General features: G+C 39.2%; 1 protein-coding gene across 1 annotated transcript in view; it reads left to right on the top strand.

Annotated features, from left to right (window-relative positions):
• dnah6 (dynein, axonemal, heavy chain 6) overlaps positions 1-18,437 on the top strand; it is a 61,436-nt gene that overhangs the window by 41,905 nt on the left and 1,094 nt on the right. The window contains exons 65-81 of the mRNA XM_085278041.1: positions 245-425; positions 565-744; positions 890-1,123; positions 2,170-2,305; positions 2,516-2,682; positions 2,918-3,108; positions 3,816-3,976; positions 4,668-4,756; positions 5,200-5,346; positions 5,474-5,612; positions 7,423-7,542; positions 7,686-7,807; positions 8,126-8,255; positions 8,405-8,532; positions 8,754-8,939; positions 17,357-17,429; positions 17,665-17,816. Of these exons, the coding sequence (XP_085134167.1) occupies positions 245-425; positions 565-744; positions 890-1,123; positions 2,170-2,305; positions 2,516-2,682; positions 2,918-3,108; positions 3,816-3,976; positions 4,668-4,756; positions 5,200-5,346; positions 5,474-5,612; positions 7,423-7,542; positions 7,686-7,807; positions 8,126-8,255; positions 8,405-8,532; positions 8,754-8,939; positions 17,357-17,429; positions 17,665-17,816 (2,536 nt within the window). The remainder of the gene's footprint in view (positions 1-244; positions 426-564; positions 745-889; positions 1,124-2,169; positions 2,306-2,515; positions 2,683-2,917; positions 3,109-3,815; positions 3,977-4,667; positions 4,757-5,199; positions 5,347-5,473; positions 5,613-7,422; positions 7,543-7,685; positions 7,808-8,125; positions 8,256-8,404; positions 8,533-8,753; positions 8,940-17,356; positions 17,430-17,664; positions 17,817-18,437) is intronic.

The raw sequence follows: 18,437 nt of genomic DNA on the forward strand, positions 1-18,437 counted from the left end.
TATATCGGATTCATATTGGTATCGGCAGATATCCAAATTTATGATATCGGAATCGGTATCGGACATAAAAAAGTGGTCTCGTTTATCTCTAGTAACAAGCATTTACAAAGCCATCTACATTTTAAAAAATGGATAGAAATACTGCACATAATTTTATGTATCCTAATTGTATGTATCCTTTCCCCCCTTTCTGATAATGACCTCTGGAATCTCTTGATTCAATCTTTTTTCAATCTGTTTTAAGTGATGTGGTGCGTCTTGAGAGTCCGCATCTTGAGGAACAGAGGAACGAGCTGATTGTGCGCATCAACGCTGACCGCAGCCAGCTGAAAGATATTGAAGACCGCATTCTTAAGCTTCTCTTTACCTCTAAGGGGAATATACTTGACAACGAGGAGCTAGTTCAGACTCTCCAGGAGTCAAAGGTAGGGATTAGGCTATATGGATATGGAGTTGTGGTTGTTGAATTTAACATTCCCTGCAATGACCTTTTTTTAACCTTTCCTGTTTTTCTGATGCTCATCCTGTTTATTTCCATGATTTTTTGCATCCTCTTGTCTCCAGGTGACTTCAGAGGCCATAAAGCACCGTCTGGAAGAGGCAGAAGCAACTGAGCTGATGATAAACTCTGCGAGGGAGCGCTACAGGCCTGTGGCCACTCGAGGATCTGTTTTGTACTTTGTCGTTGCCAGTCTGTCGGAGATCGATCCTATGTACCAGTTCTCACTCAAGTACTTTAAACACGTGAGGGAAAAAAGAGCTGGGCTTTACTCTCAAATTTACAAAGCTACTTGTACAGGAATGTTTAATGAAAATGTGTAAGTACCCATTTAAAGAAATTATTTTCTTTTTTTCTCTGTTTTTTGTTTATTTCTTCCTTCATCTTCAGCTCTTTAATTCCACCATCGAGACATCAGAGCAGAGTACTGTGCTAGAAGAGCGCCTTCAGATTCTCCTGAATCAAATCTTGCTAAACTCCTACATTAATGTGTCACGTGGACTCTTCGAGCAACACAAGCTTATCTACAGCTTTATGTTGTGCGTAGAAATCATGAGGCAGCGTAGTGAGATCTCTGATGGGGAATGGTGGCGCTTCCTAAAAGGAGCTTCTTCACTGAAAAAGGTGAGGTGGGAAATCCAGCCATAGAAGTTCAGCTTGATAAAAGCAATAATGAATAAAATAATTAACTAAAGAAAAAGATTTCCTATGATTGTGCTCATGTTTTTTTATAACCTCCTAGGACCTGGCGTCCAAATATGTGGACATCACATTTTGGGTTATTTAGACCAAAATACTCAATTTTGCTCTACAAGGGCCTGATATCCACTTACGAGGACATTATACATTATACTGCTACTGTTCTATCGAAATTTTATATGAATATCCTCATACGTGGCTCTCATTTTTCTTAGAAACAAAAATTAGGTGAAAAAAAAATCTGGCAATTCTTTGTTTTGACATTTATCGGGTCCCAATCAGCCCAAATATCAAAGAGAAATAAAAAATGCATGCTGTGGAAGAGTTCGGGTCTTAGGAGGTTAAAGAAGTATATAGTGATGGTGTTAACCATGCCACTAGACTGGAGGCACTGATTGTTAGCAGTCACAGTCCTCATGCTAGTTCTGTTCTTCTTTCTCCTACACCTCTGTTTTAGGTCTCCCGTTTATTGCCTCTTAGCATTTACTGCTCAAAGGTTTGGAGTAACAGGGAAATGTATGTTTCTGACAAAAAGCAAGCTTTTTAAAAACCAAAATAAAATAATAGTAGTTTGATTGAATACGCTAAAAAGGAGTAATGATTAATCAAATCATTAAGTATAAGGGATTTTAATGAAATATTTACACAGGTGTATAGAAGCGAATTTTCAGACTCATCACCCAAATATCTGAAAGCTGTTAATCCGAGTAAACACTGAATGCATCTGACTAGTGGAGTGCCTGCAGGTGTAATCGTAGTTGGTGATTCAAACAAGAACTTTTTAGTGATCCCAAGTATTTCAGATTAAAGTGTCATTTTTACTTTTTAAAGCTGCTTGTCATAGAAACCATTTGTCATCATCCCCTCACTCTTTTATAATTCTAGTTAACTTTCTCTTTACTTACACCAGTCGATAACAATATGTCTACTAAATTTGTGGGCATAAACTTTTCTTTTTCTGCATCTTCCAGGAGTATCCAGAGCAACCAGATGTGCCATGGCTAAGTGATTTTTACTGGCAGACATGTTGTGAGCTGGAGGACACACTGCCTTGCTTCAAGGGCATCTCCAGAGAAATCACTAGAACCCATATCCATATTAAGCTAGGTACCCTATCCCCATTGTTATTGTTGTTGAGCTGATAAGGATCTGTATATGTCAGCATGTTACTTTTAAATATAAAACTAGAATGTTTGACCTACATACACTGTCATTTTTCATTTTTATAAAGAGATGTTCTAATCATTCTTATCATTTACTTACCAAACTATGTACAAATCCTATGTCTGATTCCATAGAATTCCTTTTCTCTTATAGGGCATTTTGAAGCATCTTTAAATCCAGAAAAATGGAAAGGCTATGTGTCAGAGTTTCCTTCTCTCGAGGAGTCCATAAAGGAGAAACGGGAGATGAAAGGCTACTGGAATGAGCGATTGGGATCTTTCCAGAAACTAGTTCTTATCAAGAGCTTCATGGAAGAGAAGGTGAGCCTGGATGAAGTCCGGGGAAAGATATTTACTGAGGTTTTTTTTTATTGTTTTCCAGGTGAAGAGGATCATTTTTAAAAAGTGTAACTTTTGTCAGTATTAAAGAAAGGATCTCAGTAAAAGAAATAAATGACATGGGTTTATAGCTCTCCGCGGAGCTTTCCCATCACCACCAAAGCTTGGTCAATTTTTCCCAGCTTTTCTGTGACTTATATCCTCTTTTTCCATCCAGGTGGTTTTTGCAGCAACTGAGTTTGTGATTGTCAACCTGGGGAAGGAGTTTGTGGAAAACCCTCCAGTTGACCTGGCTAATCTCTATAATGACATGTCCCCTACCACCCCATTGATCTTCATCCTCAGCACAGGTTCTGACCCAATGGGTGCCTTCCAGCGCTTTGCAAATGAGAGAGGGTGTCTTGACAGGTAAGGGAGAAAAAATGGTTAGAGGTCCCTCCAACATGGCTCGCAAAAATGTCTTTGTTTTGTTCACCAGGCTGTGACATCTGAGATATAGACATATATAGCTGGTTGGGTTTTTATTTTTATTTTTAATAGTCAGTAGCTTCTGTCTTCTGTAAGCCAAGTAGTGGGAGGTTTTTAGGATGATGCCATCAATTTGACTGCACCAAGCAATAATCTGCAACTTGCACTGGGACAGTTCAGCCATGTGGTTCTCTGCCAGAAAAGGGTGGATTGTCCTCTTCAGTTTGAGAATGAGTTGCTTCCTCAAATGAACAAGTTCAAGTTTAAGACTACAGATACAAGCAGTGGAAATGAGCTGTCTTATAAAGGGTGTCTAAGCTCAGTCTCAGACATAGGATGAGGAGTTTGGGAGGGGCTCAGAGTAGAGCCACTACTCATCCACATCCAGGAGGCCTTCTGGACACCTCTTACACGAAGGGCATGTCCAAAGGTCATGCTGGGTCATATCCAGAAGACATGTTCCCAAACCAGTATTTCACTTCGATATCTGCTTGGGGTATTGTATTGGGGTAGTGGCTGGGAAGAGGGAGGTCTGGGCACCTCTGTCTAAACTGTTGTCCCTGTGATCCTGGACTAGACAGGTTGTTGCAAATGAATGAATAAAGTTTATAAAGGCATCAAAATGGTGATTTTTCTGTGTTTTTCAGGGTCGAGGCTATCTCACTGGGGCAAGGCCAGGGACCTATAGCGGAGAAGATGATCCATTCAGCGCTGACGAGTGGCAACTGGGTCTTCTTGCAGAACTGCCATCTGGCAGTGTCTTGGATGTTAGCCATGGAGGAGCTCATTAAGACCTTCACTGAGTCTGGTACTATTTTTAAATTGAGCTCAAAAGTTTCTGTTTATTTCAGCCTTCTGTCCTAACATTTGTGACATATTTTTTATTAGTTAAGGCTTATGAGGGTTGTATGAAAAAATAGTATTAAATTAGAATAATTACAACATTTGCTTCAAACTGGGAAATCCCAGCGGTGGTAATTTTAGTGTTTATGGATGGGGATACCCAAGAAAGAGATGCTGGGCTGCAGTTTAGTTTCAGTTTAGTTACACTTTGTTTTTACTCAGTTGGAACCCATTTGACCTTCAAAAAAACTTACTTTAGTTCTTCATTGTGCAGACTCAACAATGCTTAAAGCATTCCTCAGAGGTTTTGGTCCACATTAACATGATAGTGTCACACAGTTGTTGCAGATTTGTTGATCGCATTATAGCCACTAGATAATGGGTACGCTGTGGTCATAAAGGGATGAACATTGTTAGCAGCAATGCTCAGGGACACATCTAAACAAGTTCCTTCATATTTCTAATGTCATTAGACATCATTTGTAATTTACACGTGCATTTCTAATCTCTGAGAAACAGAAATGAGTAAACTGTGATATTGTATGCTTTGGTTTTTCAAAGTGTTTGTATTATTGATAAAAAATACTGCAGGACCTTTTTAAGGCCTTTTCTTTTTTATGAATATGCAAATAATTTTCTCATCTGTTTCTCTGCAGACACATCAGTCCATGAGAACTTCCGTTTGTTTCTCAGTTCCATGCCGACCAAAGTATTTCCTGTTACAGTCCTCCAGAACTCCCTTAAGGTAGTCACACAGAGACCCAAACACTGTAATACTATATAATAAAGCTATGGATGATTAAAAATACTGTTTTTAAAAAAGAACTTGTCTATACTGGTGGATTGAACATGAGTGAAACATAAAAATGACTTTGGTAATTACCAGTACTGTTTATTTAGGGTATCTGTGGCATAAACGTTAGTTAAGCACTGCCTTCATAAATATGGGTCGAAATCTTTGATGTCAATTAAACGTACATTAACTACCAGCACTTGATTTATCGTCATCATGACCATGACCTGATCATTTGAAGAGTGAGTCACACGGTACACTGGTTACCTTGAAGAGTCGTTGGGATTGTATGTGCACTTGAAGACAGCCTGAACAACAAGGAGGAGATGCTAAACCAAAAGGTTGTCAGGATTGCTGGTAGTCTTCTCAGTAGGTCTCTGTGATGTCATTGCCAGGTGACTAACGAGCCTCCTAAAGGCCTGCGAGCCAACATGCGACGAGCCTTCACAGAGATCACCAGCAGTTTCTTTGAACGCCACATTTTGGGACGCCAGTGGAGGAAGATTGTCTTTGGAATCTGCTTTTTCCATGCAATCATCCAGGTTACATACACTCTTTCTCAGTATTTTACATGTAAAGTGCCTCATCATTATTACTTTGTTTTCTTGGATGTGTTTTACTTTGTGTGTGGTCGTACAGTACTTCTCTGCCTGTGTGTCTCGTGTTTAGGAGCGGAAGAAGTTTGGTCCCCTGGGCTGGAACATCCGCTACGAATTCAATGACAGTGACAGAGAATGTGCTCTGCTCAACCTCAACCTGTACTGCAAAGATGGCACCATCCCTTGGGATGCTCTGGTCTACATCACTGGTAGGAAGCAAATATCAACAGAAATGTTCTTGTATCTAAATTCAACAAGGTAATAAGTTAGGGACTGTTTGTGTAGCATCTTATTTCCCATATGTAATGCATGTCTTATTTGTATTTTGACATTTTATATTAATAGAAAGCCTTTTCACAAAACAAACATGATTGCATGTCCTTGAACCTAAACATGCAGCCGTTTCATAAAAATAAAAGTGTGGGAAGAATAATAGGACACTTTAAACCAGCGGTCAGCAACCTTAAACACCCAAACAACCATTTGGACCTGGTTTCTATGGAAAAGGAAACACTGGGAGCCGCAAATACTTTTTGACATCTAAAATGAAGATAACACCGTGTATATTGTTGTTTTTTTACCTTAATGCTTTGTATAAACAACTATAGTGTGTTGCTTATGAAATCCATGAAGTGCTATGGAGAAAATTACATTTTATTTATGTAATGAACACAATGTCAACCCTTAAAAAGTAATAACTAAAAAGAAAGTCAACCAGTTGAAGGTGTCTTTAAAATGAATTCAAAAGCTGAACTTAAATTATCCATGTAGCAAACAAAAACAATGAGCCGTCATCCTTGTATCGCCTTCTGGGCTTTCGGAGTGTAGCGGAGCCTTGACCAGAATTAAAAAAATAATTGGAAAAAAAGCACCATGCTCCTAAAAAATTTAAAATAAATATTTTCAAAATATCTGCATAATATTTATTGTACCTGGTTAATGTGCTTCGCGGGGCGTGGCCCGCAGTGACGCTGCAGGAGAGGCAGACGTACCTGAGTGGCATCCGCAATCACGCCTCACCGGCTTACTCTCTCTGCTGTTGTGTTGTTGCTTGTGTCGGGCTGTGAGCTGGAAAGCTACAGCCGGCTGTGTGTGAAAAGTGGTCAATAAAGAGATGCTGAAGAGCATGTTCATGTAAACATCGTCGGGTCTGCCGTGATGTGTTTACAATCGGACTTCTGCTCCTGAACCTCTGCGCACAGCGTCTGCTGTACGATCGGGGCTGTACGAAGTCACTTCATCTTTACGCAGGACTGTAAGCTGTCGTCTGTGAGGCGTGAGCGGTGTTTGTTTTTAACATAGTTCATGGTGGAGAACAGCTGCTCACATACGTATGTGGATCCGGTAGGTCACTCTCGTCAGAAGTAAATACAAATGAATCTGCCCAGCCATCATTAAATGTTGTATTTTCTTCAGATATTTTTCTTTTCTTACATTTCTCCATACTTGGCCTACCTGGGGCTGAAAGTCTCGGTAAATGCATGTCGTTTCGGCGGGTATACCGGCTTCCGCAAGTGTGACGCTAATAAAATCTAACTTTATTTTTATTATTCAAGATCACAATAATCTTCCAATTTAGAACTACAAGTTTTAAAAAAGAACTAACTCAAATAAAATACACTTCAGTTAAATACTTATAATTTATCTTTCCAAACCATGCAGAGCCGCAATGTAAGGCTCCGGCTCCGGAGCAGTTTCCCCTAAGTTTTCTGTTCTGTAATAGATTTCTCTTTTTAGTGTTTCATCTTTAAATTGAATGACCTGGATCCAACTTCTTTCAAAATTATCTGTATAAGAACGGGAATTACACATATCTATGTAAATATACTATATGCATATTTTTTAGTTTAAAGTTGTTGCTGTTTTTTCCATAACTTTTTTATTTTTCTGATTCTGAGTGAGATTTTGATCAACTGAAACTAGAAGAGGGTCTGGTCTTTAAAAGCAATATCTCCTGCATTCATAAACAAAGAAAGCCATGAAATATCTCAAATCCTACTGTGTTTTTTTTCTCTTCAGGTGAGATCACGTATGGAGGGAGAGTGACGGATGCCTGGGACCAACGGTGCCTAAGGACAATCCTCAAAGGCTTTTTTTCTCCAGAAACTCTGCAGCCTGGCTACACCTACTCCCCCTCAGGTATTGTTCTTTCTGCCCTCTTTTGTATGTATATGTGTGTGTGTGTGCATGTATGTGTGTGTATGTGTACATGTGTATGTACGGGCGTGTATGCACAGTGAACGCTATGCATATATCTCAATTAATGGTTTTCTCCCTGTAAGGTGTTTACTACGCTCCAGAGTCAGATGAACTCGAACAATATAAGAAGTATATTGAGAATCTTCCAATCATTGATGATCCTGAGGTCTTTGGTATGCATGAGAATGCCAACTTGGCTTTTCAGGTGAAGAACAATACTGTAACAATACCAGTACATTACAAGCAAATGTCTCTGTCTCTATTTTATACCAGACTGCCAGTTGTTCTCTTAAATATAAATGACTGTGCAATTTCTTATTTATACGTAGTTTTTCAAAATTTGTTAAATTTTTCACTTCACAGCAATTATAAGAAATGGCTTGTGGTCCTTTTAGTGATTTAAACTTATGTTTCTCATGCAGTTTATGAGCTTTGGGAGTGCTATGATAAAATATCAATACATGAGTGTGTGTGTGTGTGTGTGTGTGTGTGTGTGTGTGTGTGTGTGTGTTTGCCTCTGCAGCGTCAAGAAACTATAACTCTGATCAATACCATACTGGATGTTAATCCTCGTTCTTCAGCGCAACATGGAGCTAAGAGTAACGATGACATAGTCTGCGAGCTCGCCGAGCTGATTCTAGCCAAACTGCCCGGTACGCTGACCCCACATAGATTCACCTGCACATCGATCTCAGTTACTGCTGAGACTTTGCATTATTACACTCACTCTTTTTCCCCATGTTTTCATTGGTTTGTGTTGTCTTTTGTCTCTTTGTGAACTTGTCTTTCTTTTGGAGTGCAGAGCGACTGGACATGGGTGAAGCAATTGGCACACTGTTTATCAAAGACACCAATGGGCACCTGAACTCCCTCACAACTGTTTTGGCCCAAGAAGCAGACCGATTCAACAACTTGCTTAAAGTTCTCAGGGTGATGTAAAAACCACACACATTTAATTGGTGGAGATCATCTCATGACCACTTCAGGAGTTGTTTTCTTTGGATTGTTGTTTATTTACTTGATCTTAGAGAAACATTCAAATAGAAAAAAACCTGAACAATCGAAAATATGCGTTCTGTTTAGTTTCAGAAATAACATTTTTCGGAATCTGTCGTTACTGTGATGTGTTATTCTCACTTTCTTTTTCGTAGATGTCTCTTATCACTCTGCAAAAGGCAATAGCAGGTCTTGTTGTGATGTCAGAGGAAATGGACCGAATCTACACAAGCTTTCTGAACAACCAGGTCCCCACCCACTGGGCAAACTCTGCCTACCCTTCCCTCAAACCGCTGTCTTCTTGGGTCAGAGACTTGACTCTCAGAACGTCCTTTATCCAGGTTTGCATACAGATATTAACAAAAACACACACGTTTTCAAGTTCAGTCCAGAGGAATTATAGAAGTTTGTGTGAAATGTGTCTTTATAAAGCTAACATACATTGGATTAGAATAGAAGTCTTTTCTAGCTCAGGTCTGGGATATTCGCTGTGTTTTATTGGTTCGGGTGTGTGCATGTGTGCACGTGTGTGTGTCTGTGTGCATGCATATGTACGTTTGCATACATTTGATTTGTGTGTTATCTCATTAGTTTGGAAAACTGTAATAACACATGTACATTCTGAGTTCATCTTTCTGCCTCTCTGCACATCCTGGTTTAGTGTTTGGTCCATTTTCTCTGATTTAAGCTGCTCTTAAGTCTGCTCTGAACATGTATCGTACAGTCACTATAATTCACTTAAACAAGCACAAACAGGGTAAAGTCCTGTTAGTTTATACAGCAGTGGATAAACACTGAGTCACACTCCACATGCTGATTATCTTAGGAAACAAAATCCAATGTAAACTGATTCACTGGGTCACTTACAGCACAGGTGTTGAACTCCAGGCCTCGAGGGCCGGTGTCCTGCAGGTTTTAGATGTGTCCTTGATCCAACACAGCTGATTCAAATGGCTAAATTACCTCCTCAACATGTCTTGAAGTTCTCCAGATGCCTGCTAATGAACTAACTATTTGATTCAGGTGTGTTGACCCAGGGTGTGATCTAAAACCTGCAGGACACCGGCCCTCGAGGCCTGGAGTTCGACACCCCTGACTTACAGGATGCCTTTAATGCACTATATTGAATAAAAGAAGGAGATACTGCATAAACAAAGATATCGTTATTTAAAGATACTTATATTTTAATTGCGTCTTGTCGAGGAGGGAAATTATTTTACTGCTATTGTTAAATAATTGTCATTGCATTAATAATATAATCTGCAGCATGGATATTGCATTCCAAGGTTTAAACAGTGTCTCTTTCAGAAAGACTGAGTTGCAGGCTGACAGGAAGTTGTATGTAGAAAGAAGCAGGAAGTTATTTTGAGCCGCAGGCTAAGACGAGGCTTTAACAATGTAACAGATAGCTTTAAGAAGGCCTTAAGCAGTTATGACTATTTTATACACAATGCATATCTGTGCTTATTAAAGAGTTGGAGCTCGGTCAATTAATTGGGGGTCGGAAGCTTTGTTCGGCGCGATGTTCGGACAATCTATTGTGCAAGTGACTTGGAGCCAGGGAAGGAATTGCAATACATGCTTACAAAACACTTATATATCAGATCATTTTATATTAAGGTTTTAGTAGAGGTTCTTGGTTAAAACATTTATTTAGTAGAAGACATACACATAGTCTCAGTGAGCTTCTGGTCTGGTAAAAGGTCAGAAGTGCAACAGGTGAATTGAGAAAGAGCATTTGAGGACGAGACACAGACAGTAGGTGAAGAGGTGACACAAAGAGCATGTGAGGTCGTGACACACACACATAGAGTTAAATTTATTTAGAGGAACCGTTCCTTGTTGTCTCGGCAAGAAAGAGGAACAATTCATTTTAAGATAAGAACGGAAAGTACCAAGCCATGAAAATAGGAGATGATTTTCTAGGTGAAAAGTCATGATGATGTTGATCTGATCTATGTATAAAATGTACCGGTGACGCATGAAGGGGCGTCAGTAAACAAACCCTGATGCTATAAAATATCTGTTCATGCTTTGATTAAGTTGAAGACTACTTCCTGTCTGCGTACAGAGTTGTCTTCCCACGCGTGTGTTCATTAAAATCATCGTTTGACTTCACCCGGCCGGATCGGTGTGGTTATTCTTCGATCACCTCTTGTACCCTTCCTCAATACTGAATCTTAACATTTGGGGGCTTCGTCCGGTTATTGAGGAGGGTGAGTTGGAGGTTTAGATGGAGAAATTTGGTGGTCTTGGGTGGTCTGACGGGCAGACATGAGTTCCAGTGGTCTAAGTGAGTGGGCATAAGCCGGCTTATTCAAAAGGTAAGGCACTACCTGTTGAATTATTTCCAAAGTGTGCCAAATTGGATATGATAAAATTTAAGTCTACTCACTGAAGTTACTGGTGGATGTCTGTTTTGATTTTGATGAGAATGTCATGACAGTACTGAGGATTTAAAGCAGTTGGACTGCTGGTAATGATTGAATGCGGTTGGACCGTTTAGTATGTTAGGGAATCTGGTTATTTTTTTGGTTATAAGGTTGGACCTGCTTCAGTCTTACACTTGGTTGGGTGTTTTACTGTTGTTCCAAAGTATTATAAATTATTCTAGAACGCCAGTTGGACTGGTAGGAAGCGCAGAGCCCGGAGGTTACGCTCCCTCCTTGTCGTGGACGCGCGACATTGACCTCTCGGCGAAGAGGGTTAGTTCAGTGTGGTTTAGCTGTGGGGTACAGGGCATCCCGGAATTAAGCTAGGAGTTAGTCTCCTTACCGTTTGGAACGGTATCTGCGCTTTTTTGGGCAGCAAAGGTTGGACCTTGGGTGTTGGACACTTTTAAATTGAGTTAGGGATTTTAGAAATGAGGCCAGAAACTGTTGGACAGATACTGGTTAATTGATTACAAAAAAGTTGGACTTTTATCGGTTAGACCGTTAACTTAAATTTTTCAAAATTCGGTAGGTGTTAAAAGGCATAAAATCTGTGCAGTTGTAAATATAAGACGTCTTTGTGAATATAAAATAATAGATCTCTGTGTGAAAGGAGTCTGAGGCAATGCTGGAGCTATTTTTAGACGGTGTGTGTGAATGAAAATGCAAATGAGTAAGCAGTGAACTGTTTAAGCCACAGTTGGTTTTACAAATACTGCTGCTAACATTGTTGAGTGTGTGTTTCAAATGCCATTTATGTTTATTAGAGGACTATAAATAAAGTTTTGAGTTGCCGTAGTGGATGTATAGTAATTGACTGAGTTTGGATGTAGATAGATAAATATATTGAGTGCACTGTGTATATTTAAGACTAACACATCACTTTCAGTAGTAACTTTTCTCCAGCATTAGTTGCTGGTGGGTTTTATTTTTTCAATTTCTTGTGTGTGCGGTGAGAATTAATGGAGGTTTCAATTTTTGTTTGTTTGTTTTTTACTTGCTCTTTTTGATTATGACAAGCATGTCTAAAATACTCTTAGGAAAGTGTGTTGAGTTATATTCCTTAACTCTAGTCACAGTTTAAGTGTGAATGCGGTGACTAGAAGGTTTTGAATGATGAATAAAGGTGTGAGAGGTATTTCTTGGGTGATGTAAAGTAGGACGTTTTAAACTTTGAAAGTGTTTTAATTTGAGAGAGGCATGAGTGATGTTATAAGAGTTTAGTTTATTTAAAAGGTGTGTGTGAGAGGATTATGAAATCATTGTGTGAATGATGCTACATTTTAGGTCAAAAGTTAGTAGAATTACAGAGGATTTGTAGATTGTAAATACAAAATAAGTTTGATTAGCCTGGAGAAACAGCAAAGCAGTTTGAGCTGCTCTGAGCAGCTGCGTGCGGTGTGTGTGTAACAGGAAATGGTGTGGGTGACAGGAAGTTTGCATGCTCATATAAGGTGATGTGTGAACAGAGGAAGTCTGAGAGAGAAGTGTGTGTGTAGGCAAAAGGCAGAGTGTGTGCGTGAAATAAGGGAGTATTGTTTTTACATCAAGGCTTAGTAGAGCTAAAGTAGAACGTCACAAACAAACAAAAGAAGGTAAAATGAAGAGAGAAAATAATGTGGTTCCCTGACCGGGAGAGAAAATAACTGACAATTACATTAATGAATAGAAAACACACATACACAAAGTGCCATATGTGAAATTATTCTAGGAAGGAGTCAGAATTGAGATAGCTTATTATAGAGATAGTTTAACATAAGATGCAATGAAGGAAGCAGCTTACATTCCTTTAATTCCCAGAGCCAGTGTGTTCCCTCCCCTGCCCACTTGGGCCCCGTATCAGGCGAGTATGGAAGGCTGGATAGCCCATGACGGGTAAGATCCCACCTCGAAACCCTGGGACAACCTAAGGCAGGCACAGTCACGATTACTCTCGGCTTCAGTAAGAAGACGGGTCCTGACGGGTAAGGCCGCTGGGCTAGGGTGGAGGTGGAAAGTGGCAAGTGGAGCCCTACCTTCTGGCTGAGGACAAGGAATGCTGCTATTTAAGGTAGGAAATCAGAATTTGGGTTAGTAAATTTGGGGAGGAGAAAATTGACTGTTTAAAGGCAAAATTATGAAGGAGTCTGACACACTGCAAAAGCACCATAGGCAAATTCACACACACAAACAGAAAATGCATTAAACTTATAAAGACAAGACAAGCTCATGGAGTTTAATGCATAGACATTGATTAAACCTGGCTAAGAACACAAACATAGGCAATGAAGAACAGCTTGCTATTTTGTATGAATGATACAATGGTGTGAATGTTTAATAAAATACATTTGAGTTTGTAATTGAGGAATAGAAGAAGCCATATGACAAAGGGAGTTTTGAAAACAAAAAAGGGATTAAAGTAGTTTTAAAAAGAGTGACTTAGGAGTGCTCTCGTACTGACTGATCAACACTAGTGATCACTGTTGGAAGAAATAAAATGATTTAATGAGTTGGGAATGTTTAAACATATGTTTCTGTTGTTACAGCTTCTTGAGAGATGACTCAGTATGCAAATTAGCTGGAGTGTGTGGTGACGAAAGAACTTCCTGAGTGTGTGTGTGACTGTGACTTTCAGGAAGAGGAAGCATAGCAGAGACGAGAAGTGCAGATTGGGGTAGGGAATTTATAGTTTAGTGATTATATGATGTTGTAAGGGGGTCTTATGCTGAATTTAAGAGTATAAGGGGGTGATTTTTGTGTGCAAATTGAGTGGTTTTAATGAGACTTTTGGTGTATTGAGGAGGTGAAATTATGTGGTGGCAAGACTTGTGTGTTTAAAGTTGTTGAGGTTGTTGTGGTGATGGGTTGATTCTGTCAGGTAGGTTGTTGTTGTTATTTTTGTTTTTAATAGAGGGAGTTTTAGGAAACATGGACATGTCTAAAATTGGGCCCATTATTTTGTAACAGTGCACTTAAAGAAAACCTGTCAGGTGATTTTGTTTTGTTTTTATGAGCTAATAATCAGCTCTATTTTTTTCATTTCTGTTTTAAGCAGGCCTGCAACAGTGAATAACGGCGCTGAAAATTATCGGGAGGAGCAAATATAAGGGGGCTTTCCAGATTACAATTGGCTGAGGAGAAAGCTACCTGGGGACTGATCAAGGTCGTAAGTCCCTGTAAAAAGGATTTTATGCGAGTCAATCCAGTCCAAAAGCATAAAGAAATATTTTCCTATGGAAAATAAAAATGACTGAGCTCATTTTGCTGAGGGTGGAGTATCTGATCGTGCGGGAAGCTCCACTATCAGCAAATACATGGTGTGACTGCATGTGAGTGAATGTGAGACTGTATGTGAGTGAGGATGAATTAATGTGGACAAACAATTTGTTTTTACCAGAGAAAATTTCTGTTTTGTTTTATTAGGTGGGGTTAGATTATGGGATTATAGTATATTGTTGGGAGAAGGCCAAATGCTAAAGGGGAAATATTTTTTGATGTGACTCAGTTATCATTAATTGAAGAAACACATGACTGATAACTGTTCTGTTTTAAGTTTATTTTATGACATAGATTGGATCATGAGTGGGGAAAACTGAGCATTTTTAAGTTTTGTATAGTATCTTGACACATGAAATGTATCAAGATAAAGGGGGGTTTAGGGTTTAATAATTTAGGATCATTTCAGGACCTTTTGGGTTTTTGATCATTTGGATATGGTAAAACTGAAACTGTTATTTTTAAGTTAAGGTTAAAGGATTAAAAGTGAACTTGTCACGGTTTGCGAGGCAAGCCGTGTGGAGTTGTAGAAAAGGACCCAAAAGGCGGCAGCTCTGGTGCAGGTGAATATTTATTTACAACGGTGGGCACAAAACAGCACTGGTGGAAAAACAAGAAACCGGAAACCTAAACTGGGTAAGCTAATAACACAAACCAGAAAAGAGACGCAGGGAGACCGAGGGGAAACAACACAGACAAACCAGCAACTACCATAACAGAAGACACAACTTAAATACACCCAGAGCACGGGGAGAACACAGACATAACAGGCTGGGGGAAACATGGAATAAACACAAAGAGAGACGAGAGCTCATAAATACACAGAGGGGCACAAGGGGGTAAGAGTCACAAAGGGAAAAAACACTTAGGGAACACCACAACAGGACACCTCAGAAAACCTGGCCTAAATAAGGAGCGAAAATACAAGGAACCAAGAATGCTGGGCCAACATGGCCCAGGACCATGACAGAACTGAATCCTGTTTAGAAGATACAATGCCGGTTTTTCAAAGCTGTGAATAATTCTTAGAGGGAAAATTAGTGAGGGTTGAAGGGGTAGAACAGCTTTGATTTCTTTTTGATTTCTAGAAGTAGTGGTTATAATGTAGGCTTACACATACAGATATTATATAGGAGGTATTTTTAGGATAAAAGGGGGAGCTTATAAATAGAAATGATTTTTATACATATTGCATTTTGTGCTTTTAAAGGAGTTGCGGCTCAAATTTGTCTCTGGAGGGTCACGAGCCTTTGGCTAGCGCTATGATTAGCCAATCTACTGTGAGGATAATATGAGTTCATGAAGGATTGCACACGCTTACAGACACAGAGTTAAGAAACACACATGACAGTATTGATTCCAGGCAAAAGGCCTTAAATTCATTTAGCTTTTAACTGAACTTAAAGAAGGACCAAAGAGGAAGGAAAGCATATGTTTTGGTTAAGTCTGATACATTAGAATTAGAAGGTATTGTTACATTAAAAGGAGCAAAATGAAATAAAAAGGCTATACCAAAATGGGTTATAACATAGGAAATGTGAGGTTAAAATGAAGTTAGTGTTAACACATAGGAGTTGTTTCAAGGCAGCATTTAGCTATGATGAAATGTATACAGGAGTAATTGCTTATATGCTTAAACTTAATTGATTAAAGTGGTTGTTTTCTTTTAGAGTAGAGGAACTTGCAGCAGCGACAATTTGTGCACAGGATGTTGATGATCAGGTAAGGGAAAAATAGAGCGAGCAACCGGACGTGAAACCAGCGCTTAAAAGAATTTTAAAGTGATGAGTAACGTTGAAGAGTATACATAAATACAAGTCAATAAGTTAAGAAGATAATTAGGATCAGGCTTTTGATTAAAGAGTCCCAGATAGGATAAGTTAGGGAGATGCAAGAGAAGGTGTTTTGTTTCCTTTGCAGAAGATCGATCTCGGCGACCACAGGAGGGGCGAGGATCCTGGAGATCTCGAGGTTCGAGACCACCAGAGAAGGGTCTGCGTGTGGACACAATGTATTGTGACCTCTGGTGTTCCAGAGGTCAAAAGGGGGAGTGTCGAGGAGGGAAATTATTTTACTGCTATTGTTAAATAATTGTCATTGCATTAATAATATAATCTGCAGCATGGATATTGCATTCCAAGGTTTAAACAGTGTCTCTTTCAGAAAGACTGAGTTGCAGGCTGACAGGAAGTTGTATGTAGAAAGAAGCAGGAAGTTATTTTGAGCCGCAGGCTAAGACGAGGCTTTAACAATGTAACAGATAGCTTTAAGAAGGCCTTAAGCAGTTATGACTATTTTATACACAATGCATATCTGTGCTTATTAAAGAGTTGGAGCTCGGTCAATTAATTGGGGGTCGGAAGCTTTGTTCGGCGCGATGTTCGGACAATCTATTGTGCAAGTGACTTGGAGCCAGGGAAGGAATTGCAATACATGCTTACAAAACACTTATATATCAGATCATTTTATATTAAGGTTTTAGTAGAGGTTCTTGGTTAAAACATTTATTTAGTAGAAGACATACACATAGTCTCAGTGAGCTTCTGGTCTGGTAAAAGGTCAGAAGTGCAACAGGTGAATTGAGAAAGAGCATTTGAGGACGAGACACAGACAGTAGGTGAAGAGGTGACACAAAGAGCATGTGAGGTCGTGACACACACACATAGAGTTAAATTTATTTAGAGGAACCGTTCCTTGTTGTCTCGGCAAGAAAGAGGAACAATTCATTTTAAGATAAGAACGGAAAGTACCAAGCCATGAAAATAGGAGATGATTTTCTAGGTGAAAAGTCATGATGATGTTGATCTGATCTATGTATAAAATGTACCGGTGACGCATGAAGGGGCGTCAGTAAACAAACCCTGATGCTATAAAATATCTGTTCATGCTTTGATTAAGTTGAAGACTACTTCCTGTCTGCGTACAGAGTTGTCTTCCCACGCGTGTGTTCATTAAAATCATCGTTTGACTTCACCCGGCCGGATCGGTGTGGTTATTCTTCGATCACCTCTTGTACCCTTCCTCAATACTGAATCTTAACAGTCTCTTCTTCTCTTTTCCTCTCTTGCAAGACTTGGATCACACGTGGTCAGCCCAAATCACTTTGGATCTCAGGGTTCTTCTTCCCTCAAGGCTTTCTTACTGGTAACACACTGAAACATGCTCTATGTTTTTTAATAATGCCAACAGTAAAGCACAGTTTTAGAGCTGAGCTTGAGGATTACAATGATCACTCTGACTACTCTTTCAAGTATACAGTGTAAAAATAAATGAATGAAGTTTAAAAGAGAGCTATTAATTAAATTTGTGTTTATTGGTAGATTTTGCTAAACAGCACAGTGACTTATTTCAATGCTCTTGTGTCTTTGATGGCCTGTAGGAGTGTTGCAGAATCATGCCCGGTGTTACAGTTTGCCTATTGACGAGCTTAATTTCCGCTTCAGCGTGGTGCCGGCGTACAGGGATGAGGAAGCAGTCTGTGAGGCTCTACGCACTCTTCCCATTGGTGCAAAACTGAACATGGATGAGGAGGTACTGTAAGAGGAGCAGTACTCTTAGTTATGCTTTCAGTAGTGCTTTAAAAAAAGGGCACAAATATTCTTTTCTCCAGCCCTTCAAATATTAGCAGTACTTTAAGATGCTATTTTTCTGGCTAATAGCAGGAGAGCTAATGTGGAAGAGCAGATCAACAATCTCAAGATGCAATCTAAAATATTACATCAGTTTGGTTTCTCTACAGTTAAAGTTTGTTGCTCCTTATATTTGTTCAACTTAACTTACTTAACTGCAGTTAATGTTTTTATGTGCAATATTTTATTCAAAATTCTTCTTACATTTTTACACAAAATCAGTTATGTTATCAATTGTGTTTGTGTTTGCATGATTTCAGTTAGAGTCCTTGGAAGCAAAACAAACCTAGCAGGCTGAAGATAAATCCTTTAATCATTAATATGACCACTAGCTTGTTTTGTTTTTGGGCAAGCATTTGAAATGGTCAATGTAAAATGTGAATTAGATATAAATACATATATCAAATAGGTCAAATCATGACCCATTTGATATATGTATTTAATTCTTGTATTAATTGATTAATGTTTTTGTGAAATTACTTTATCCTGAATCTCTAAATCTGATCTGGTGATCTCAAAGTTA

This window comes from Mchenga conophoros, linkage group LG6, assembly GCF_057382185.1.
Source record: "Mchenga conophoros isolate Kocher_MC1m ecotype Shallow Benthic linkage group LG6, M_conophoros_male_GT1.1, whole genome shotgun sequence".
Classification (NCBI taxonomy): domain Eukaryota; kingdom Metazoa; phylum Chordata; class Actinopteri; order Cichliformes; family Cichlidae; genus Mchenga; species Mchenga conophoros.